Here is a 24,879-nt window from a genome sequence, read left to right as displayed (position 1 = left end):
GGCTACAGTAGCCATTTTGAGAAGAATTGTCCCAGTCAACTTTAGAGCTGATGGAAACAGGACAAGAAAACTGATCTCAGATCTTTGTTGTTGAGTCTAGAAGTGGAACCAGACTGTCTTCCTACCCCCTTCCTGCACCTGAGCAGCTCACCATCTCCAGAGGAAAGCACGCAATTGACTCCATCTCATTTTCCAGGTACAGTCATGTGCTGCATCACAATGTTTCTATCAAGATGGACCACATACGTGACGGTGGTCCCATGAGATTAGTAGCATACAGCCTAGGTATGTATCAGGCTATACCATCTAGGTTTGTGTAAGTACACACTATGATGTTTGTGCATCCATGAAATCGCCCAACAATGCATTTCTCAGAACACATCCCCGTCATTAAGTGATGTGTGACTGTTGACCATATCTCTCATTTGAATACTCAACACAGCTTGGCAATCCTGCTACAATTCCCTAGCATAGTCATCTTCTTACTTTCTAAAAGGACCACTTTACTCCTCTTGTCTTGATAAGTCTTCTAAAATTTCTGTTCACTCCCAGCTGGTCATTTCCCTCATATTTATTTCGAAAACAGCAGTAATCAGACAGGACCTTTCTTATCTTCTCAGCGCTAAATCTACTACCGCCTTGTATGTCAACCCCACTGCCATCTGCCTATTAGTCCAAGTGTCCCTACTTCTATGTAAGGCTGCTCCTCTACTTGTGATTGGAAGCCCATGTTTCTTGCCTTCTCAAGGACTTTGCTTCTGCAATAGTTTTCTTCTATTTTTCTTAGAAATATTTTCATCTCTAGTGGAATTTTATTTGACATATGAATATGCTCTAATATGTCCTGTTTCAAACAAAAGCCACATTTGACACCTATCTCCCTCAAGCTACAGCTCCATTTCTCTGATTATTTTCATGGTTTTATAGTTCTCTGTAGCTGGTCTCTCTCACTCACCACATATCCTGTCCTTAAATTCCTGCTCCACACATCCGAATCTAAAAGTCACATCTCTGTCTTACTCTGCTTGGACTGACAGTAGCATTCAAAACAGATGATCACCCTCTCTTTTTAAAAACAATACCTAATGGGTATATCAGTTATCAATTGCTTCACAACACATCACACTAAAACTCTGTGCCTTAACATAATGATTTATTGTTGCTCATGAGTTTATGGGTCTTCTGTGTGGGTTGTATGGTTTCTTTCCTCATCCATGTGTTTATGGTCAGCTGCAGGTAATGTGGTTCTGCTGGTCTAGGCTGGATTCTTGCATTCTGGGTTGACTGGTTCTAGGATGGCCTCATCTGGGTTATTTCAAAATTGGCAGCTTTGCACACTTTGACCAACTCTATTCCACTAGCTCTGTCTATGTAGAAGGTAATAGTGCTGATTTATTGGTGGCAATCTTTGACTTTCTGTGTGTTTGTGTGAACACACAAATCTGAAACCTTTTTATTCCTCTACATTTCTGTAAATTGCATGGTTTTGTTTTCAGGTTCAATAGAAATGAGTAAGAACTTCATGGAGCCGTTTCTCATTTTGTAGTTTCTGATTGTGCAGAGGGTCAAAACAAGGATAGAGGAGAATTAAAAACATCCTTAGGTTATTTCATTTCTGTGTGAAGACCTGTGTGAACAGAAAAAGCATTTTGGATAAATACTTGTGCAAAAAAAGTCAACTTTTCTGTGACTGAGAAGCTATCAAAAATAAATGAGCTATCTCTGAAATACGTAAAACCTTTTTCATATGTAAATAAGGTAAAGTAGCAGCTCTGCCATCTGTGAGAGCATGAGAGTTCTTGGAAAATGACTCATTCAGTTAGGCAAAGATATGAAACCATATTTGAATGTAAAAATATGTGAGTTACAGAGAATCTAGGATGCTACAGATCAGCACAGACTCCTGCCAATGTGGTGTTTAGAATAGTTGTGGGGGTCATTGAAAAATTCACAAATACTGCAAAAGTGGATGAGAAAACTATAACTAGTGAACACTGCTTTTTGAAATTGGTCTGATTTAGGATGTAGAATTAAATATTGAAGGGCCTACGCAGATCATTTAGTTCAACAGCATTCTGTCTACTGAAACACTGAAAAAGAACCTGAGGCCTAGAGGGATTGAGGGAGTTGCTAACGGGACGGAGAGAACTTTGGGCATAGCCAGGACCGGATGCACAGGCTGTTGACACTCAATCTTCATCCTCACCTTCTAGGTGTGGCAGCTCTTTACTGCTGAGAAAAGTCCTGCACTGATTTTAGTATGTTTCTATAATGTTGAAGGCCTAAAAACTAATGCTATCTCCTGTGCAGCCTCAGGAATTTATTAACTTGGGTGTTCCAGACAATATATTTGAGCTTTTTACATTAAAAAAATCGACATCTTGATGGTTTTCATGAGATAAGGTGTTTAAGGCAAATCACAAGGGTAAGTTTTTCAGAAGTATATCTTTTCACAAGAAAACTTTTCAAATTTGGGGTTTTACTTACTGCTTTGCATGTCTCACTCTGTGGGTTAGAGTAATTGAATCTCCAAATCTGTTTTGAGGTGGAGATCTTCTATGACTAACCTCATCTTAGAAAGGCAACTTTACTAGATACTTTCCCCTCCTTTTCCCCCTCAAAATTGAGGGACAGTGTTCCTAGGAAAGGTTGCTATCCTTCTGATCGTTAATTGGAGAATCAGTTTTCTTTCTGGTAAATGGAGAAATCTTCCACATAAAACCAATAAACTAACATGTTTGGTTTTCCTTGCCCAAAATGATGGGAAAACAAGCGGACTTCAAATTTTCTTCCTTTGACCTAAGGCGAACGTAAAATGGAATATTTCTGAGATTTAAAACCATGTGGTAGAATTTTAACTTTGTCTGCTAATGAGAAAGAATGATGCTAGTAATCTAGAACAGTGAGCAATTAGAGTCATTTCACTTTATATTTGGAATTGAGTATATGAAGTTTGGTAACAATGAAAATTTACTAATTAAATTTTGTTTGGACTGGAATTAAAATTTGTCTGCATGTATTATTGGAAAATCAGAATCCCTGGGATTCTTAACGATGGAAGCATAGAGAATTTTTAGGGAAGCAGCATGGTAAGTAATGAAGAGTGGACACATGGAAGTCATATTGCTAGATTGAAGCCCAGCACTGCTGCTGTTACTCAGGAAACTCCAGGCCAGTTCCTTAACCTCTGTTTCCCATTTTGTACAATGGGAATGCTAACGATACCCTCCACAATAAGGTTGAGATCATTTATACATTGCACTTAAAGTACCTGGTACTTAACAAGAAATTTAGCTATTCCTGTCTAGGCAACTGGGCTAATGACATAGTGTCTTAGTCAGTTTGGGGGGCTGCTGTAACAAAGTACCATAGACTGGGTGGCTTATAAATGATAGACATTTATTTTTCACAGTCCTGGAGGCTGGAAGTCTGAGATGAGGGTACCATCGTGGTCAGGTTCTGGTGAAGACTCTCTTCCAGGTTGTAGACAGCCAACGTCTTGCATCCTCATGTGACAGAAAGAGGGCTGGCTAGCTCTCTGGCCTCTTTTTATGAAGGCACTAATCCCATTCACAAGGGCTCCACACTGGTGACTTAATTACCTCCCGAAGGCCCCACCCCCAAACACTGTGACCTTGGGGATTAGATTTCAACATGCGAATTTAGATGGAGACACAAACATTCAGTTCATAACACATACTAACCTACTATATCTCCTGCGAGTGTTTTCTTCTTTTTAAGCCTAAACATCTATGCTAGCAGCTCAATTAATTATCATTTACGTTTTTCTTTTAAAAAACCGTACTTGAAAGAGAAGAATATCTGGTTCATTGAGTTTAGGCAGAGATGATGGTTATGTAACCCATTTCTCTTTTTCTATCTAGCTCTCTAGCCATCCATTCATCCATCTGTCATCTATTTATATATCCATCCATTCATTTATCTATGTATCATCTATCTCCATCCATCTGTCTATGTATCATCTATCCATCCATCCATCCATCTATCTATCTATCATCTATTTATCTACTTATCTATCCATCCATCCATCCATCCATCCATCCATGTATCATCTATCCATCTATCTATCCATCCATGTATCTATCTATCCATCCTTCCATTCATCTATCTATGTGTCATCCATCTATGTATCTATTTATCTTTCTATCTATATATCCATCCATCCATCTATCTATGTATCATCTATTTATCTATCTATCTCATCTCTCTTTCTATGTTCTTAGTATTCTTCTTTGAACTAATGGTAACATCTTACTGATTTTCTAAATAAAACCCTTGACATGTATACATTTTATATCTGCATAAGAGTCATGATTATATCCTCTTTAATAATGATCTTTTAACAACTGCAACTAAGAACACATTTTAAATTGATAAAAAGGAGAAGAAATTGAAAAAAAACCCTCATACCCACTGAAAAATGGCCAGGTCCATGTATTTCTGTTATATGCCCAAAAGTAATTACTCCAAGTTAAAAGATAAGATCATACCTGTTACCAGGAAAGCTGTAACAACTTTTTGTTTGTTTGCTTTTAAATTCAGTACTCATGTATGACTTACGTCACATTAAAATCTGCAGATGTCTCATAAATTTCAGATTTACATGTCAAATTTCTTGATATAAACGTGAAGCCATCAGCAACCAGGTGGCACGCACGCACCATTTATTGGACAATAGGGTGCACATTTAGTTGGTGATTCTGTAGTTCATGTGGATTTCTGGTTTCACGTCACAGACAACACTCAAGAGCTGGTTCATCACGTTCTCCATGTACTTGCTGTAACTTCCATTCAGTTCTTTTATCTGCCCTTGTGTTTGTTCTTCTATTTCTTCTGAGAGACTGCTCTGAGATCCCATTATCTACCAAGATAAAACAGACAGAATTCACCGCACTGTACATCATATTAAAATTTAATGGTTTTATAAGTTAAATTTGTTTGGGCCTATTTATCAATGACGGTTCTATGGTGTACACATTATGTATTATTTTGCCAGAATGTTCTCAGAGAATGGGTAAAATTACCAACACCATGAGTGGGGTGGATAGACTTTCCTAAACAAAGGAAGCTGGCCATGGCAGTGCTTCTCTTCTCAGCTGACCCCCACACCGTGCAAATGGAACACAAGTTCACAATCCTCATACCATACACAGATGTTTTTCATCACATTTTTCATATATTTATAATAATTTCTATTCAGTTCCTGCATCTTGCCTATTGCTTACTTTCTGAATTAAAAGTAGAAAATAAAGTTGAAAAACATCGTGAAACCCATTTTTAATGGTTTTTAAAGGACAAATAACTGGTTTGACAATTTTTAAAGTACGTCATCTGAACTGATTAAGTCTTGTTTTTCAGGAAGATAAAGCCACCATATGCCCAGTAAGATACTCTTACGTGCACAGGTGTATCTTTTTGGCTAATAGATATAATCTTGAAAATTTTACTATAATTTGAATTTCTTTCAAATTGAGATATATGCATCCACTTAGTTACATTATAGTTTCAGACACGGTTTCATGTATCTTTCCGATTGCTTTTTCATTGGCAGGGGTGCCCAGGATTTCCATCATCTTCTCTATCTTCTTTGCTTCTCTATCCTGTAATGATTTGACTAATACATAATTTCACCAGGGGAGTGACCAATTTAAGGGGATTCTGAGGTGAAACCCTTTGTAAAGTTATCCTTTGCTAAAGCAAACAGACAGCTCCCAATTTACCTCCTTGGTAAACTCAGCCTTTCTCAAACATGGCAGGTTCAGGTGACATAGCTGGTTTTTGTTGGTTTGTTTTTCTGTTCTGTGAGTGTTTAGGGAAAGCATGCATTTAATTTAATCCAAGAGACTCCACTAATGAGGGATTCCTACTGCAGGGCTGATGGACTGTTCTAACTTCTAGACTCCGCATAGTCTTTCTGGGTCCTAAACTTGAAATCAAATGCAATTGAGTCTATAAGGTCAAGTCCTTTTCTGTTATATAGGGGCTTCTGCTAATAGGGGCTTCCCAGTTCAAAGAAAATCATTTGGAGGAGATATAGCTTCTAAGACATCAAATAACCTATATAAAATAACATTTTGATAAGTGAGAAGCAAGACATATGCACTAAATTTCCCTTGTTAAAATAGAAGGGATCTGCTTACCAAAATAATTCTACCAAAATCAAACTTTTCCTTTATATCCAATATCTTAACTGAGAAATTCTATCAAACTCAAAAAAATTATTTTTCCTAAATCCAATGTCTTAAGTGGTGAAGAATTTAAAAGACAAACTGTTATGAAACAATTAGCCATTTTTCTTTGGAGTCATGTTAAAAGTAGTTATTATTAAGCTAGATTACTGCAATTACCTTGTGGGACTTTGGAAAAGTCCATCTCAAGCTTAGGTTCTTTATGTCTTAAATGTTTTATTCTTTATGATGAGGCTGTTGTAAAAACTCAACCAGATTCATGAACGCAGAGTGTGCACAGCAGTGCTGTTTGATAGAAATGTCATATAAGGCACAAGGCAAGCCATATAAATTATTTTATTTAATTATTTAATTAATTAATTAATTAATTCTTTTTGAGGAAGATTAGCCCTGAGCTAACATCTGCCACCAATCCTCCTCTTTTTGCTGAGGAAGACTGGCCCTGAGCTAACATCCATGTCCATCTTCCTCTACTTTACATGTGGGACGCCTACCACAGTATGGCTTAGACAAGTGGTGCCATGTCCGCACCCGGGATCTGAACCGGGGAACCCCGGGCCACCTAAGGGGAACATGCAAAGTTAACCACTGCACCACCGGGCAGGCCCCCCGTATATAAGTAATTTTAATTGTTCTAGAATCACATTAAAAAAGTAAAAGGAAATAGGTAAAATTAACTTTAACTATATATTCTGTTTAACCCAAGATATCCATAATATTATTATTTTAGTGTACAATCAATATCAAATTTGTTGCATTATTGTCTTTCATACTAAGTCTTTGTATTCTGGTATTTTACACTTTGCAGAACACCTTAATTTAGACGAGTTACATTTCAAGTGCTCAGTAGCGACAGGTGAAGAGGCCACCATTTTGGACAGTGCAAGTCTAGGGCAATAGATGCCAGCTACTTATCAGTTGTATTCTTTTTTTTTTTTTTTTTGGTGAGGAAGATTGGCCCTGAGCTAACATCTGTTGCCAATCTTCCTCTTTTTGCTTGAGGAACATTGTTGCTGGGCTAACATCTGTACCAATCTTCCTCTATTTTATGTGGGATGTCACCACAACATGGCTTGACAAGCAGTGCTAGGTCCTCACCCAGGATCTGAAGCTGTGAATCCTGGCCTGCCAAAGTGGAATGCGCAAACTTAACCACTATGCTACCTGGCGGGCCCCCAAGAGTTGTATTCTTAATGTGCTTTTTTAAGACAGTATGATAATTTTCTGAAGATATTTATTATAAAGATGGTGTTTAGCACAGAAGCTTAGCACTGAGGAGTTATGAGTAAATGTTAGTGATTATTATGATGATTTTTCATTGCGTTGCTTGCAATTTTTAATTTTTATAATCTGTCTTACCCTTTCAGAAACATTGGAATGCCCTTGTAAAATAGCCCATAATCCTATGTCTCATATCCTGCATAATTAAATATAATATTATTTCTGAGTTTATTTAATGTGCAGTAATTTGAGTTTCTAGATAGTACTATACCAATGACTAACCATACACAATTTTAAATGGTCTTCCTTGGGAAGATTCCATATGTTTGTATCTGCAGATAGTGTTGATTTCAGCTATGTAGGAGCTTAAATGACTGAATGTAAGCTCCACAAGCCTGGTGCACAGGAGGTGGTCAACACACATTTGTTGAGCAGATCTCCAGGTATCACTGAGAACTTATTACTGTGCTCTGTTGCTCTTGTTGGCGGAAGTCTGCTGCCTGAATGTTTGGGACATTATCTAAATTAGAAGATGATGGTCATATGACATGTAATGGTACATTTGGTCAAAGGGTGCCATTTAAGGACTTCTCCATGTTAATTTCAAAACTTCAACGTTCAGACTGATGTGTCTAGCTTTACAGCATAACAACCGATGGTGCTGGTGAAATTTTTCAACGTTCAATAAGTTTCTTTGTAAGTTATTCAAATATTCTAGTTTAAGGGAAGGCAAAGGTTTGGGTCCCATGCACAGTTTTGCATTCTCAACTGGTGGTTGCTTCGAGGAAACAAAATGCTTTCATGATATGAATTCAGGAAGAGAGATTAAAGATAGACAAATCTTCCATAAATCCAAGGCAACCATTTGCAGGTCTTCTATTTAGATTCACGGTCCATCGAACTCTTAGTTGCATTAACGATAGAGTTAGTGTTTCCACTGTAGTCCAGATTGCTTTTTAGCAATGTCATGTCTTCTTCAGTAGAAGAAGGTAGGTTGGATAGAGATGATAAGCAAAGGGTAAGTAAATCTTTGATAAAATAGTATTGATATAACCCACTTTGGCTTACCTGCTTCTATTGATAAGTCATGGGACTTGAAAAAACTCAAACATTAACAAGCGCCAAAAGCATCGCAAAAAGTAAGGTGAAGGGGCAACACCCACAGCAGGCAGAACGCTGGCTTCTTGGGTCTCCTCCCAGACCTCTCACTTGCCCTGGGTTAATGATGATGAGACTTAACTGGAACAGCAATATGTCTGACATATGGAGGTCATGCCAAGGAAAGGAGATCTGTGCTAATGGTGTTACAATATGCTTGAAGTAACAGAGTTCCAAATTTGTTGACCTTTCTATGTGAGCTTTTGATCAACTAGCTGGAAAATTGGCTTAGAGCTCTAATTGTGAGAGTGATGAGGGGTTTTAATTATTCTCAAAGTGGAGAACAAATGTCCTGAACCAGATTTACATCTTATGAGATTCTTCTGGAGAAAAAAAATATTTCAAGAAATTTAACCCAATCTTTTTCTAAAATTATGGTCCATTTTTTAATTAGTTTAAAAATAGCAATATACATATCACAAATATCCTACACAAGATAATAAAAGCTGATTGATAGTAAGGCTGATCATTTTCTCAGGTCCAAATATGCCATGGTTATGACAGGACTCAATAGGAAAAATAAAGTCACAGAATAAATGCTTAGTTATTCATTCTTTTAATGAATGTTTATTGTGTACTTACTACAGAGCAGACGCTATTACAATGTTTAGGAAAACAACAGACAACAAAACAAATAACCCGCTATTTTTGGTGCTTACAGTTCAGAAGGAAAGATAAGATATTATATATTTACAATAACCAATATTGTAAATATATAATACATGCAGTAGTGATAAATGCTATGACTGCAATGGGGAATTACATCCTTATTTTATGAGAGACACAATTTTAGATAAGGTGATCAGGAAGAGAAGCTAGCAACTGAAGAGAGATCAAAGAAAGATGAATATGTCCAAAAGAAGAGGATTCCAGGGAGCAGATATAGCATATGCAAAGACCCTGTGGCAGTGGCACGTTCAGTCCATTTGAGGAAGAACAGGAAGACAGATATGGCTAGAATAGAACAAGTTGGGAGACAAAGCTAGTAGAAAATATTACCAGCAAGCAAAGTAGATGTTGTATATTGCTTAAAAGTCATCTGGTATTTCCTTATGATTTCCTTTGCAACTGGCTGGCTTCATTCAACAATATTTTCATGAAAACATAAAGAAATGCTTTTTCCTATACTAGCATTTAAAAAATATCTGCAGTTTTCAGTAAACAATAAGTGCATGAAATTTTCAAGGCTAATAGGTTAGAGAGATAGCCAGGGGCTGATCATGGAGGGCTGTATACGCATGTATGGACTTAGGTTTCATAATTCCTTGTTCCAAATATTGGTAGGAAGATTTATATTTTCTGAGTGGTCCACTTTATTCTAGGAAAGACTTTTTATTTTAAGAAACAGCCCACTGGAAAAGTTTTTCCTACCATGGGATCCAATTTATCAGATCCCACGTAAGCTCTGTGCCTACCCCCACTAAAATCGAAGCTGTAAACGGAGAGATTCCCAAACTGCTTGTAGTTCGTCTTGCAATGTCAGGCTTCTGCACAGAGCTGTATTTATATTTTTACTGAGGCAAAAAGAAAATATCACATAAACTTCAGTTATGGCACCTGGAATTTAATAATTTCTTTTAGTCCATGTTGCAACACAGAAAGGAGGATGTTGGCTCTGAAAATTTCATCCACTTATTTTTCACTATAAACAGCAGATATTTAAAAAATGCTAGTGTAGGAAAAAGCGTTTCTTTATATTTTCATGAAAGATTTGTTGGATGAAGCCAGCCAGTTGCAAAGGAAATTGTAAGGAAATACCAGATGACTTTTCAGCAATAAGCAACGCAATCCACTTTGGTCATGTGTAAATCTTGAATTCATCACAGGAAACTTGGCCTAACATGCTCATTCGGTAGCATGAACAAGACTTTTTATTGATTCTACTAGTAAACATTAACAGATAATATGTTTTTTGAAGTTTTTTCCCTGCTGAAGCGTGTTAGTCAATCTGTAGTAGGAATAATACTTTGAACAATCCCTTCGACTTGTGTATTTGAGAATATGACTTTTAAGATACACTGTGCATTAGATAATAGCTGTCGATTGACAGTTTATATGACAGTTCAAAAAAGCTTGAAAGTGAAAATGTACAGTCAGTACTAATGGTCCCCAAGTTACAATGGTTTGACTTATGGGATACTATTCTGTAGAGACCATGCTTGCAATTCTCAATTCTGATCTTTTCCCGGGCTGGCGACATGCTATAGGATCCCCTCTCAAGATGCCGGGCAGCGACAACCACAGCTCCCAATCAGCCCCACCACCATGAGGGTAAACAACCCATCTGCTTACAACCATTCTGTCCCCATCCAGCCATCCTGTCCTTCACTTTTGGTACAGTGTTCAATCAATTACATGAGATACTATAAAATGGGCTTTGTGCTAGATGATGTTGCCCAGCTGTAGGCTAAGTTTTCTGGTAAGTGTTCTGAGCACACTAAAGGTAGGCTGGGCTAAGCTGTGATGTTCGGTAGGTTATGTGTATTCATTGCATTTTTGACTTACGATATTTTTGAATTACGACGGGTTTATTGGATGTAACCCTATCAGAAGTTGAGGAAGATCTGCAGTTCTGATAAGCTTAAGATTTAGTTTGATGTTCAGCCTTGGTTGAACTAGATGTGCTTGATCCAGTGCATTCCCTCACTCCCTCCCCATATTCTGCATTAAACCTTATGAATATTCATATCCTATAAACTATGCAGCAGAGAAATCAGTGCTGGCCTTCTTACTTACCTTAGATTGTTTTAGTCGAAATTCCTTATCTCTCTGCATTCTGTACTGGTCGATTTCTGCCATCGCTTCTTCCTTAGCTTGCTTCAATCTCTTCCCTTTTCCTGAAAATTAACAGAGGCATAGAAGGAAGGATATTTCTTTTTAATATACGTGGAATTTCACACTTGATTTTTTAAAATATGGATGAGATACACATTATTTTATTTTATTTTTTTTGAGGAAGATTGGCCCTGAACGAACATCTGCTGCCAATCTTCCTTTTTTTACTGAGGAAGACTGGCCCTGAGCTAACATCTGTGCCCATCTTCCTCTATTTTATATGTAGGACGGCTTGGCTTGATAAGCAGTGCTAGGTCTGCACTTGGGATCTGAACTGGTGAACCCCGGGCCACTGAAGCAGAGTGTGCTAACTCAACCACTATGCCACCAGGCAGGCCCAAGATCCACGTTATTTTTTGACAATTTTTTTTCTAAAATGGCAAGCTTCATTAAAATAATAGATATTTAAAATTGCTTATTTTTTCGATTGGGTTCTTTAAAACATGAAAATGATGACTTTCTTTCACACTTCCATGTTTAAGTAAACTATCTGCCCATTTACTCACAGCAGTAACAGCCAGAGAACAGATTTTAGCTGTCACTTACTCCAAAAGACATTATTTGGTCCGATTTTCTGTCCTGATTTGCTGCCAGGAATCCTTCAGTCCTCACCAACTGGATCCTATTTAACACTGGCAGATCTCCAAAAGCACTAACAAATATGCAACTCAGACTCTATCAAACCGACTTACAATTTTTTACAGGATTTTATTGGGATTTTTTTTTCTTACCATTTGTTGACTCTAGAATGTCTGATTAAGCCCCACAGCACATCAAAGTCAATATTTTTTTTGCAGTAGCTTTCTCTGAGGGGGACATGAAAGTGGTTGTAAAACCAATTGTTTTTAATGGCTGGGAGCTCTAGTTAAGTCGCTCTCTTTTCTTTTATTAAGAGCAAAGGTGTAAACCTTAAGCCAGCAGACAGTAATGTAGATGAAAGTTGCAGACAAATACAATGCTGTGGGGGTCATTAGCTAAGAACAGGACTTTTTGGACAAGCAGAGTAAGTTTGGGGGTTATAGACTAACATTAATTGCTGTTCTGTCCCCACCACCCCCGACCTTCAGGGGGTTAGGTACTAACGCTTTGCGATCATTAAAACTTTAAAGAAACTCTGAACTGTGTTAAAATGCTTTTTTCTCTGAGTCTATTGTCTTTCTATTTCAGTTAAATGCCTTCATTCTTTTGCCCACTTAATATAGTTTCTCTTCTCTGAAAATGTCTCTTAAGCTTTTGTTTATAATTTTTGTCGAGTTTGTTACATCGTGTAGATTCTGAACTGAATGTGTCCTCATTAAGCAGCATATTTGACATAAACTTTTATCTACCTGCTATCTACGTATAGGTTTTTTTTTTTTTTGGAGGAAGATTAGCCCTCAGCTAACTACTGCCAGTCCTCCTCTTTTTGCTGAGGAAGCCTGGCTCTGAGCTAACATCCGTGCCCATCTTCCTCTAGTTTATACGTGGGACGCCTACCACAGCATGGCTGCCAAGCAGTGCCATGTCCGCACCCGGGATCCGAACCAGCGAACCCCGGGCCGCCGAGAAGCGGAACGTGCGAACTTAACCGCTGCGCCACCGGGCCGGCCCCTTTTTTTTTTTTTTAAAGATTTTATTTTTTCCTTTTTCTCCCCAAAGCCCCCCGCTACGTAGTTGTATATTCTTTGTTGTGGGTCCTTCTAGTTGTGGCATGTGGGACGCTGCCTCAGCGTGGTTTGACGAGCAGTGTCATGTCGGCGCCCAGGATTCGAACCAACGAAACACTGGGCCGCCTGCAGTGGAGCGCGCGAACTTAACCGCTCGGTCACGGGGCCAGCCCCTACGTATAGGTTTTTATATGCCTTTGTTTTTAGGTAGCTTTGTAGCATTTGAGTATAGCTGGTTTCTCAATTTCTCTCTCTGCTAGATATGAGTCGCTTTGCTAGTCCCGTGTATAAATGGAATAAAGATAGATTCACTGAGTTATAAATTGAAATGTGTCTCTTTTAATACTTTTTACCCTTAGATAGGGGGAGTGCGTAGACCTCATTCAGAGCAGATATTTAGTTCTGTCTTTACTCCCTTGAAAATCCAAGGTCTGGTAAAAGTTAGCACTCTTCTGATGCTTGAGGCTCCACGGAACATTAACAGCAACGCCTACCTTCTTCCTACTTAATTAACACTCATGACCATTTTGTATATACAGATCCCTTCATTCTCTACAGTTCTAACCATTTGGTAGGCACGGAACACGTACTATTCACGGAACAAATTGGTGATATGTTGGTAGGGGGAAAACTATTCTTTGATCCCCAGCCCTCTTTCATATTACTGCTTCTCATTCCTATTAGGACAAAAATATGTTTAAGATATCTTAACATTTTCGTAGTAATAATGGGCTGTAGGATACATAACTATTTTATAAAAAAATCACATAAAACATCATTACTCTCCACCTTAGTTACACAATATGTAAAAATATTGGTTTCAAAGTCATGACTGTAGCACATAAAAAAATAACAATAACAGGCAAAGCTCTGCGCGCCCTACCCCTGAGCAAAATCCAGCGCTCCACTTAAGAGGCTGTATATTAACTCCATCACACAGTGACAGGCTCAGAGTGTGTCTGTGATTCCCCGTCATGGCACCAGTCACCTGCTGGTTCTCATTCAATTAAATAGGAGAGCCACAGGGAAAACGCTGCTGGCACAGCAATTTTCTGGATCGACTCAGCAGCTGCCGCCGTGTGAGAGCCCGCATATGCTACACCTGATTTAATCCAGTGGAAGAAACTGGAGCCTGAAGGCCGCTGTTTTGCTAGAGGTGAGGCAAAATGAGTGTACCGAATCCACACCTATTAACCTCCAGCCTGCTCCTCTGTCTGTATACGATTTCCAAATTTTAAAATTGTACTTCTTTCTTCTTGAGCATTTTTTAAATGCTACTGGGAACCAAAAGATGTTCATATCCCTGTTTTTCAATACTTTCTGTATCGAACATAAGGGTGACCACATAGCATCGTCCAAATACGACCATCAAATATTTGCTCCTTAAGTTCCTTCAAGGTCACACAAGCTTATCAGGACAAATGTTCTGGGTTTTGGTTTAGAAAATGTTGTTATCTTATGCATCATGATTTTAAATCCTGGGAAAGCAGCTGCTGCAGAGTGATGCCGGAAAGGATGGTTTTAATTTATCATCCATTATTCATTCAATATTTATTGAACACCTACTATACATAAATTATGCATGGGCTTAGACACAGAGGATAAAGAAATACATTTGATATGGTCCTTGCCTCCAGTTGGCATAAATACAGTGTATTTTGGAAATATGTACATGCTGTTCCAGCTTCCAAGAGGAAAATTACAAAATATGTGAAATTGTGAAGAATACACAAAATCAACTCTGAAAACAGAGGAACATAAATCTTGGTTCTATTTGTTCCATGGCAGTCAAAAATCACAACATTTATGGAAACTTCTGCTACTAAAATTCTAGAGAATCTGTGCTTGCCCTCCACTCCAATAGTCATGTTATGTCTTATGCTAACAGATTAAGTCAAAAACATAAACAAATAGACCCAGATATACAGAACTGGACTCAGAGAAGGCTGCCAGGGGAGGTCAGGCAAGATCTCTATGGAGGGAACCATTAAGCTAAATAGACTTATAAGCCTGGACAGAAATGGGGATGGACAGTCCATTTTGGAGATTAGAAAAAGGGCAAGAAGATCTTTTCTAAGATATTTTTGGGACCTCTTTGTAAATGGTTCCACCTTAATAAAGTCATTCATTTTTCGACATGTGGCTTGTTATGCAGATATGTTCTATATTCAGCAAGTCATTACTGAGATATATTCCGTAGGATGTTTCTGGGAGGAAAAGAAGAGAAAGATGTCTGGATTGATTTGCAGTTGATTTGTGGAGAAAGGATTAAAAAATCAATTCTGAGCGGGTTAAAACTGAACTCTGTGTGCAAGGCAGAGGGCAATGCTTAAAGATGGACTCCTGCCGGCTTCTTGGCTGGGAAAGGCCAACTGAACTGAGTCTTCCAACAAGCAAATGAGCCCTGGGAACACAGAGAACCCTACTCTGTTGCTTGGATTGCTAAATTGGTTCTGGAACCTTCTCCTGATGAGAAAGATGGGTTTTCATTTATCATTTCAGAAAGGCATCAGAATTATACACTAGGCACTAGTACAATAAGGTATTAGAGGCTTTGTAACCTTGAGCAAGTTATTTAGAGTTTCTGAACCTGAGTTTTCTCATCTATAAAACAGACCTCATAATCTACTGCAAAGAGTCCTTAGAAGGATTAGAAAAACATGTTTATGAAGTGCTTGATGAAGAATATTCAGTAATTTCTAATCATTATTAGAAAACAGGCCCATTTCCTGGGGCCTTTTGCTAGGAAGGAAGGCAGGGTAAAGAGTGAGTTTGAGAAGACCTCAGGCCGTCACCAACAAAACCTCTGTAGGCTTCCTTGAGGACACGCAAGTGGAGGTATTCAGAGGGCAGCTGGACAGACAAATTTGGAATCCAGGAGAAAGGTCTGAGAGGGAGACAGAGATTGGCATGTCAATCATCTGGGTTTGTGTACATGCCAGTCATAGTGATGGGGTTTGGGCTGAAATCAAGGGGGAGTGTACAGACGAGGAGAAAAGAGGCCTAAGGTCTCCAGCTTGGGGAATGCCAACATTCGAGGGATGAGAGAAGGAAGAGGAGCCTTAGGAGGAGCCTGAGGTCAGAGAAGTAGGGGAAACCAAACGAGAGGAGAGAACACTCAAGGAGGATGTGGCCAACAGTATCAAATATTACTCGGAAGGTAAATAAGAGACATTTAATCAACCAATATTCCTGGATGTCAACTATGTGCCACACACTGTTCCTGGTCTATCAATACAACTGTGAAAATCGTGAAGAGACAAACTGTCAGCTCTCGTGGGGCTTGCATTCTGAGTACAGTCGAGGGAGATGGCAATAGAAAGCAGACAAGAGGTGTATGATATGACAGGGATGATGAGTTCCATGAAGAAGAAGAAAGGAGCATAAGGGATAAGGATGTGGTGGTGGGTCCTCATTTAGATCAGTCAAGTGTCTTGGAAGAAGAGATAGATGAGCAGAGACCTGAAGGCATAAGGCAACTAGCCATGCAAATATCTGAAAGGGAAAAACATTCTGGGAAGAAGGAACAGAAAATGCAAAGACTCTGAGTGAGAGGGTATTTGATACATTCCAAGAACAGTAAAAACACTATCGTGACTGGGTCAAAGAACAGAATAGCTGAAAGTTAGATGCTATCAGAGAGGCAGTCCTGGGGCCAGGTCACATAGAGCTCATGGGGCTTGGAAAGGATTTTGGTCCTTGGGATGCTAAATCCGTGAAGGATTTTCAGCCAAGGCGTAGCATAATACTACTGATGATTTAAAAGGATTTCTTTGGCTGGTGTGGTGAAAAGAGATTGTAGGAGCAAGGCAGAAGCAGGAAGATCAGTTTGAAATCTATTGCAATAGTTCAGACAAATATTAGTGATTGCTGGAAATAGTAAAGTAGCAGAGGAATTGGCAAGATGTTATCTATATTTGGAAATCAGAGTTGGTGGATAAATATGAGAGACAGTGATGAGTCATGATGACTCCAACATTTTATTTTGGAGGTGGAGTCAAGAATGCAGTTTAATTGAGATGCCTGTTAAACAGCTGGTTGCAATGGTGAGAAGGCTGATAAATTTGGACATCAGGGAAGCGATTAGAGCTGGGAATATCAAGTTTGGGATCATCAGCAGGAGCCGGTATTGGAAGCCATGGGATTAGATGTGATCACCGAGAAGGTGGCTGCAGATATGGAAGAGAAGAGGTCCAAATTGGGGACCCAGCTTTAGAGACTGGGAAGATGACAGCAAGCCACCCATGACAGTGGTGTCAAATGAGGGAAGACTTTCAAAGATAAAGAGGGATCCAACTGTGACTGAGATATTGAAGTAATATTGGGTTTAGCAACATCGGTGGTCTTCGCAAGAGGAGCTTTGGTGGAGTTGTAGGGACAAAAGTCTGATTCAAGTGGGGTCTGGAGAAAGTGGAATAGAAAAATGTAGACATGGGGAATACAAACAACTTCTTCGAGAGGTTTTCACTGACAAAGAGGGATAAGGAAAATAAGGGCTCAAGACGGTCAAGTGGATTTGACAGTCCTAGGATGCTGTGGGTTGAATTATGCCCTTCAAAATGATGTGTTTAAATCCTAACCCCAGGGACCTGTGAATGTGACCTTATTTGGAAATAAGGTCTTTGCAGATGTCATCAAGTTAAGGTGAGGTCATACTGGATTAATATGAGCCCTATATCCAATGACCAGTGTCCTTATAAGGAGAGGGAGATTTGGACACAGAGACATAGAGACACAGAGCAGACACACAGGGAAGAAGGCCATGTGATTACAAGAGGCAGAGACTAGAACGATGCAGCTCCAAGCCGAGGAATGCCAAGGATTGCTGGTAATCACCAGAAGCCAGGAGAGAGGCAGGGGATGGATTCTCTCGCAGAGCCTCTGGAAGGAGCCCACCCTGCAGGCACCTTGTGTTTGGACTTCTGGCCTCCAGGACTGTGAGATAATACATTCATGTTGTTCTAAGCCACCCTGTCTGTGGTAATTTGTTATGGCAGCCCTGGGAATCTAATACAGAGGCTCGGTGAGAAAGAGAGAGACACGATGTCAAAGAGTAGGTATCCAAAAGAATGCACCACCTGACAAAAATATGCATCAACAAAACAGAGGCCACCTTGATTTGGTATGAAAACAAAGGGCATATTGGGAATTTTTGGAGATTTTTCTCTGTTAATGATAACCATTTTTATTCTGTTCTACCACGCAGAAGAAAAAAAAAACCACCTTTCTTGGCTTTTGGGGGTTGTTGATATTATAAAACCAACCTGGTTCAAAGAATGCTATTATTTTGCTCACCTATTACAATCATTGGAAAAAGTAATGTTACCAAGAGAACAAAGCAGCAGCCTCTCCTGGAGCCTGTGACTGTGACACAGTTTCTCTTCTGACCCCCTTCCTACCCTGTTTCTTTGGTGTTGCCTTTTCCTTCTATGTTCCTTGTTAAAAAAATCATAGGTAGTTTTGTGTAGATCCCGGACTGAATATAAGCAAATGCTATTAATAGATGAAAATGTTCTGTGGTTGTTATTTTAACAGGACCCACTCAAAGAAATAAAAGTCCAATAAACCTACAAATACCCCATTAGTCTGTGGACTATAAAGAAAGAGGAAGAATTTACAAGCCTACAAAACACACAAGACAGGGCTGTGAAATTCTAATAGAACAACTCTGATTTTATTAGTTTATTAAAAGTCATGTCTTCATGAATCAGAACATTCCCTTGCATCGTGAAGAATTTATTAAATCAAGGTGCTTGGGTAAATAATTTGGAAGATCTGCGTGTTAGGAAACAAATAGGCAATTAGCTATTTAAAAAAAATATTGGTGGTTGGCATCCTATAGACCGACAAAAATCAACCGCATTACTTTATTAGCTGATGCATTATCTAAGTAGAAGTATTTTCTTAAGTATTTATTTTGCACCAAAGTATAATTCAGAGGACTTCAAGGAAGACCAAGCTTAAGAAGTCAAGGGGATTCCATCATTTTGTTGTATTCTTTGACAGAATTCTTTTTATTGAGTAGTGGGAGAATATTCATAGCCAACATTTGTGGAGCAACTGTTACGTGCCAAGTGTTTTTCAAAGTCTTTTATAAGTTTTAACTCATTAGTGGTGACAACACCACCACTACGTAGATACCGTTATCTCCATTATGAGGCTAAGGAAACTGAGGCACAGTGAGGTTAAGTTAACCCGCCCAACGTCACCCGGCTGGTAGGAGGCAAAGCTGGTTTGAACCTAAGCAGAGCAGCTCCAGGAAGTAAGCACTGACCACACTATCCTGATGGAAAACCCTAGGAGTGTGTCCTCCATTTTTATGAAGATGTCTATAGCTTTTAGAACGTGTTTAACATACCTGCTTGTTCGGTTTTTCCCATATCCAGATTTGAACATTTACATTATTGACCACGTCTTTGATCTCTACCCTGTAATGCAATTCCTCATTCTGAATTAAACGCAAATGCTATTTTCTGCAGCTGCCAAAGTGGACAGATTGAGTGTTGATTTGTGGGAGAGGCTGTGGTGTACCTTTGGAAATAATTCGGAGTTGTGGGTTCTTTACGTGATGTTTTCTTGCGTGTATTTGAGCATTTCAAAAGAACAGTGTCAATGCAGAGCTGTAGGGTTTTCTAGGCTTGCAATGGGTATAAATGAAATGAATCCTGCTCTCATAGAAAGTCATAACTAAATGTAAAAAATATCAGGTGTTTCAGAGAAACACAAGTCTGTTCCTCCTGTTGATGCTGGTATCTTGAATTTCTAATCTAATTCTGACCGAAGATGCAATTCGATTCCGCAAACCTGGAGTTGCGGGGCAGGTCTGATGTTCTGCTGTAAAATTGTCACTTGTCTTGGATGAACACACACACTTTTATGTTTTGATTAGTGAAGAATTTTTCAGGCAAAATGTGTTAACTTCAAGTTAGATAATTTAAAATAGTGCCAACCTAGTGTGATTCCACCTAATTTCAACCAAACAGTAAGGATGTGTTGCACACAAAAAATGTGTGAGTGTCTTAACTAATAAATATAATTTAATCCGTAATCAGTGAATAGAGGGGAATATCTGAGCTTTTCTAGGCATCTCACTAGGAGTAGTCCAGGTCTCACCCATCATGGGAGAAGTTGACCCAGAACTTGCAGCAATTGTGAACAAGAATGAAAATAAGTTGCTCTATTTCACCCTTCTATTGTTATTACTTATAGTAATATGCGAGTATACATGTTATGTAAGTTAAAAAGAAAAATAACTATTTAGTTCATACTCACTATCTTACACATCGTTTTCCGTTCATTAAAACATCTTGGCCATATATATACATAACTTATGTTTTTATTTTAAAAAAAGGAAGGTTGAAGCTCAGAGATGCTAAATAACTTATACAAAGACATTTAAGAAAGAGCCAATGCTTTTTCTACTCTGCCATCTCACATCCCAACTTTTCAAGCCTGTTCACAATCCACCCCACTCCCCCAGAACACTCTCTCCCAGGAGATGGAGAGTGTCTTGAGAGTAGGGACCTGTATATTCCATTTCCAGAGACCTAACAGCCTTCAGGAGGGTTCCTGACACATTAAGTCCACAAACCCTTATCTGTAGCCCTTAAGGCAGAACCTTTATACCACCTACCGTCCTATGTAACAACTTCACTGGGCTCTGAGGCTGTGCTCCTTAATGGGATATATTAACATTTTTGCAGCATACTATATAAATACTGCCACCTTATTAATCTTGTGTTTTTCTAAAACAATTAACATGTGAATTTCTGTTTCTCTCTCTGTCCTTCTCCCTCTCCCTCTCTTTCTTTCTTTTTTGAATACATACTCGGGAGTCCTGCTCTAGCAGAGACTGTGGGCAAGCTTCTGAGAGGCTTTCAAAGAAATGGATTTAGGAAAGAGAAAGTGCTCATAGACCTTCGACAATGGTGTTCGCTAGTGTGATTTTTTTGGTTCTCATTCTGAATCTCTATTCTGCCTTCATATGTCAGATTTTCAAGTGAATCTCTTTATGGAAAAAAATAAAGTGAGGTATATGGGTTTATAAAAATGATGCCTATCTGTACTTCTCAGGTCATTATTCCTTTCTCTTTTTTTCATACTCACTTATGCATTTCTCTCACTGAAGAATTCTTTAAGGAAGAGACTAGGTTTGCTCACTCGTGTGTATATCAAAGTGGCTTGGACATAGTCGGCACCCGATAAGTACTTATTGAATTAAATAAGTGAATGGAATAAGAACTAGCAAAATATGAGATGAGTTACAAAACTAGATATAGAGATATTTTATTTTGCTATAGAATGCTTAAGAAGTGAGTACGATGGGTACTGTCATTCACGTTGTAACTATAAACTGCTGACTGCTGATGGCTATGTAAGAAAACACCTCCTACCCAGTGAAAACTGCCCTCGAAGGCTGAGCTTTCTGAGGCGAAGAGGACAGACTGACATTCTCTGTAAAACTGAGTGCAGAGGTTAGTTGTTGAAATAACATGTGGAAAAATATTTTCCAAAATGTTTTTACAGACTGAATGTTTACTATTACTGGTTGAGTATTTGCTTGCATATTTATGAACAAAGACCAAGAGAAAAAGTACACAAGTATTTTAAGTTACTGGCAAATATATTGAACATTTTGTATACAAATGATACAATATGTAGTTTCCAATACTGACTTCTGAGGAAAGGTTGTCCAAGAACAGCGTATTTGCTAGAGGAAAGGAAAAGAAACTTGGCTTTCCTATTTATTATGAAATCTAAGGCTAGATTGTTCTGAGGAGTTCCCACCTCCAACCTACCTCCATGATTTGCAATACTTTTCTTCTCTAATGTCTTTCAAAAAGGAGAGAGAATTGGTAAAAATCATTCAAATCATATGATAATGATTATTTTTTTTTGCTCGGTATTGTCATTTTGTTTCTTCTATAATGAGGAAGCAAAGGTAACATAAATATCACAGCTTAAAATAAGTTGGTCTTTTCTGGAAGTTTTAAATGTAGTTCAAGAAATTTGAATAAAGATAAGGGAGTTTTCTATACTGTTTTAACCAGCAGTTCTGGACTGCTGTGTTTTTTAGAATTACTCTGCATTCATACGTTTTGCAATCATTTGCACGGTTTCTTGTGGAAAAAGAAATTGAGAAGTAGTTCAAGTTTGTCTTCATTATCTTCCTGCCTCCTTTCCTCTTCCAGCACCTCCATGTGGAGTCTTTCCCTTTTTTGTCGTTGATGCCCACATTTCTGAGTGTTCAGGAAATCAATTTGTCTTAAGAAAAGAAAATTATTTGACCTGTGGTCAAAAACCCCAGTGGGCTGAGCATACTTCACTCCCGACTTTCCTCTTCTGTTACAATGTGTTGTTCCCGCATCTCACTCAGTATATTTAATCAATTTTTCCAGCACCTACTCTATTCCTATCACTGCATTCATCCGAAGATTTACATATGCAACACTTTTAAGACATGACCCCCATCTTGCTCGACTTCGAATTAATTGCAGTGGCAGGACATGTAATTAGAAAGAAGGTAAATGACACAAATTATTACAGATTAATGATATGATATGAAATGGGATAGTCCAGGGAACCTGAATTAGAGTTGTAGATCTGTAACATCTTAGTTTATTCATTATAAAAATTACACAAATTTTGTATTGTAGTTGAGATCTTGGCTTGGGAATCAGACTCCACCCAAACCCTGTCTCTATCCCTTATATGAACTTGGGCAAGTTGCATAATTTCTCTAAGCATCACTTTCCCCTTTTGCAAAAAGAGTTGGTGTGAAGAGTAAATAAGCATTAAGCATGTTGCCTGACACAATATTTTCTGTTTTTAAAAATATGACCTTTGTAAAATTATAAAAAACTCTCAGTTTCTACATACATCAAATAGGAGTAACAGTAACACTAAATCCATATGGATGTTGTGAATATCAAAAAGGATAGGAAGGACACTGAAGTTTATCGAGAACATTCTATGTGCAAAGATATAGATCATGACTCAATAAAAAGTTAGAAAATGAGAATCAAGTAGAACTAGATAAAACATTGGAAATTAAAAAGCCATCAAGAGAGGGATGAGAACGAGCTATTGACTATTATCACAATTTTACGGAAACAGAAACTGATGCTTACAAAGGATCAATAACTTGCTCAAGTTCACTCACCAGTAAGTAGATTCAATCTGGAAGTTGTCTATCTCTTAACCATTTCACAATATTGAGAAACTGAGGCGTGGCGGCCTTAAGGAAGTTGCAGAGAAAGGGCCTAAGCTTCTGTCTCCATAGCTTCTATGTCCATTATCATCCCACTTAGCATATGACCTCTCAAAGGAACTTGAGTTAGGGAACGTCGCCCCCACTACAGTGATGGGGATCCTAGGACTGTGTAGTTTAATGAACTGGCCATGGTCTCACGGAGAGTGAGGTGGAACCAGGGTGTGAACCAGAGTCTGCCTGCTCCTGAGGTCCGTGCTCATCCCACTGCATGACCCTCATCCATTTTGTGACAAATCCCTCACAAGTCAGACAGAATGGAGACTTACTCTTCTTGGCTTCCTCTAGCTTGTCCTTTGCCCTTTTTTCTGCCTGAAGGAGCTGTTGGATCCCCTGAGACTGGCTGGTCATGACAGCCTGCTTCAAGTCGGGTAGCTTCTGTGAAATCTGCGATGCCACAGTCCATTTATCCTTACAGAAATCACCACATAACTCAGACTGTTGTGTCAACAGTGAGTTCTAAACACAGCTGTTTATTCCAAAATGGCCTGATTGGGCCAGATAGCTGGGCCCAAGGAGATCCCAAGGGTGGAATCCAGAAAAACAAGTTCAGTCATTGTGAGGAAGCTGAGAACTTATCATTTCTGCCAACTTCAGCTCTTCTATATGACATTAGGTGACTTGAATGGGCTGTTGAGTCTACTTGTAATAAATGAGTAAGATCTCCTTCACAAGATTAGCTTCCCTCTTCTTCCAAGAAATATTAACTTGATTATTAACTGAATTTTTCTTTCCATTTACAAGATCTTTCTCTGTTCTTTGTCCAGGCCATTCCAGTTTTAGGTCTTTTTTTCTCTTTGTTTCCAGTGATTCAATTATCTGCTTGGAGCAAATTTATTAACCATTTGCTAGGAAGGAGATTTCCTTTCTTTAAGCACAGAAGACAGGCTAGGAATCCATTCTTTTCTTTTCCTAGGCCTCAGGTGACAGGAAGGAAAAGATTTCTTTGGGCATTGTGTTGATCTCTAGTGATGCTGCGATGCCACAGTCCCAGGGAGAGCTTAGTGCGGTGACTAACGCAGCATTAAGGGAAATTGTAACTGCAGCATTTGAGGTTAAATTAAAATCACCTGAACATGCATTTTTTCTATTACTCTGTCCTTGTACCGGGTGTCGTCCTGAGACAGTACAGTAAAATCCGTCTTCCTTGATTTGCTTTGATCCCATAGTGATCGGACAAATGAGAATGTTGGTCACAGTGGAAAATCATAAAATATCATTTATATGTATTGAATTTTTTATTTGAAGTAAAAAACTTATCTTTTGACTTATGGCCAAGGCTTTTTTCCCTGAAATGACCTGAAGGTTGGAGTTTCACATATCATTGCTTTCATAAACTGCACCTCTAACTGCCTCATCTATAAATAGCAGGTTTGATTTTTTTGGAGAGGTGCACAGATTTCAAGATAATTGTGAAACAATCTGAGAGCTAAATCTTTTAAGGTTTTCATGATAATTTCTCCCTAATAGTTTAGAGTGTCTCATGGTTCATACCTATATCACGACATTATACACACATCACATTTAGCAAATCTTTCCA

General features: G+C 38.6%; 1 protein-coding gene and 1 long non-coding RNA gene across 2 annotated transcripts in view; one reads left to right on the top strand and one right to left on the bottom strand.

Annotated features, from left to right (window-relative positions):
* Positions 1-24,879, top strand: part of LOC106823535 (uncharacterized) — a 49,117-nt gene that overhangs the window by 3,855 nt on the left and 20,383 nt on the right. Inside the window, exon 2 of the long non-coding RNA XR_011499400.1 lies at positions 1-196. This is a non-coding gene — a long non-coding RNA (uncharacterized lncRNA). The remainder of the gene's footprint in view (positions 197-24,879) is intronic.
* On the bottom strand, positions 196-23,738 carry ATP6V1G3 (ATPase H+ transporting V1 subunit G3). Its single transcript, XM_014829310.3, has 4 exons — positions 23,609-23,738; positions 11,325-11,425; positions 4,683-4,882; positions 196-1,627 (listed from the first exon to the last, which is right to left on the bottom strand). The coding sequence occupies exons 1-3, from the start codon at positions 23,688-23,690 to the stop codon at positions 4,709-4,711; spliced, it is 357 nt and encodes a 118-aa protein (XP_014684796.1). The 5' UTR covers positions 23,691-23,738; the 3' UTR covers positions 196-1,627; positions 4,683-4,708.

This window comes from Equus asinus, chromosome 30, assembly GCF_041296235.1.
Source record: "Equus asinus isolate D_3611 breed Donkey chromosome 30, EquAss-T2T_v2, whole genome shotgun sequence".
In the NCBI taxonomy this organism is placed as follows: domain Eukaryota; kingdom Metazoa; phylum Chordata; class Mammalia; order Perissodactyla; family Equidae; genus Equus; species Equus asinus.
The sequence above is the reverse complement of the archived record's forward strand: the minus strand, read 5'-3'. Positions and strand labels throughout refer to the sequence as shown.

What these genes read in the sequence shown, in the direction of transcription:
- ATP6V1G3 (XM_014829310.3), bottom strand. Translation starts at nt 23,690, where the DNA reads ATGACCAGCCAGTCTCAGGGGATCCAACAGCTCCTTCAGGCAGAAAAA. An exon ending in GCTAGAGGAAGCCAAGAAGA is followed by an intron (nt 11,426 to 23,608) that starts GTAAGTCTCCAT and finishes GTTAATTTTCAG; the next exon opens with GAAAAGGGAAGAGATTGAAG. An exon ending in TTCGACTAAAACAATCTAAG is followed by an intron (nt 4,883 to 11,324) that starts GTAAGTAAGAAG and finishes TTATCTTGGTAG; the next exon opens with ATAATGGGATCTCAGAGCAG.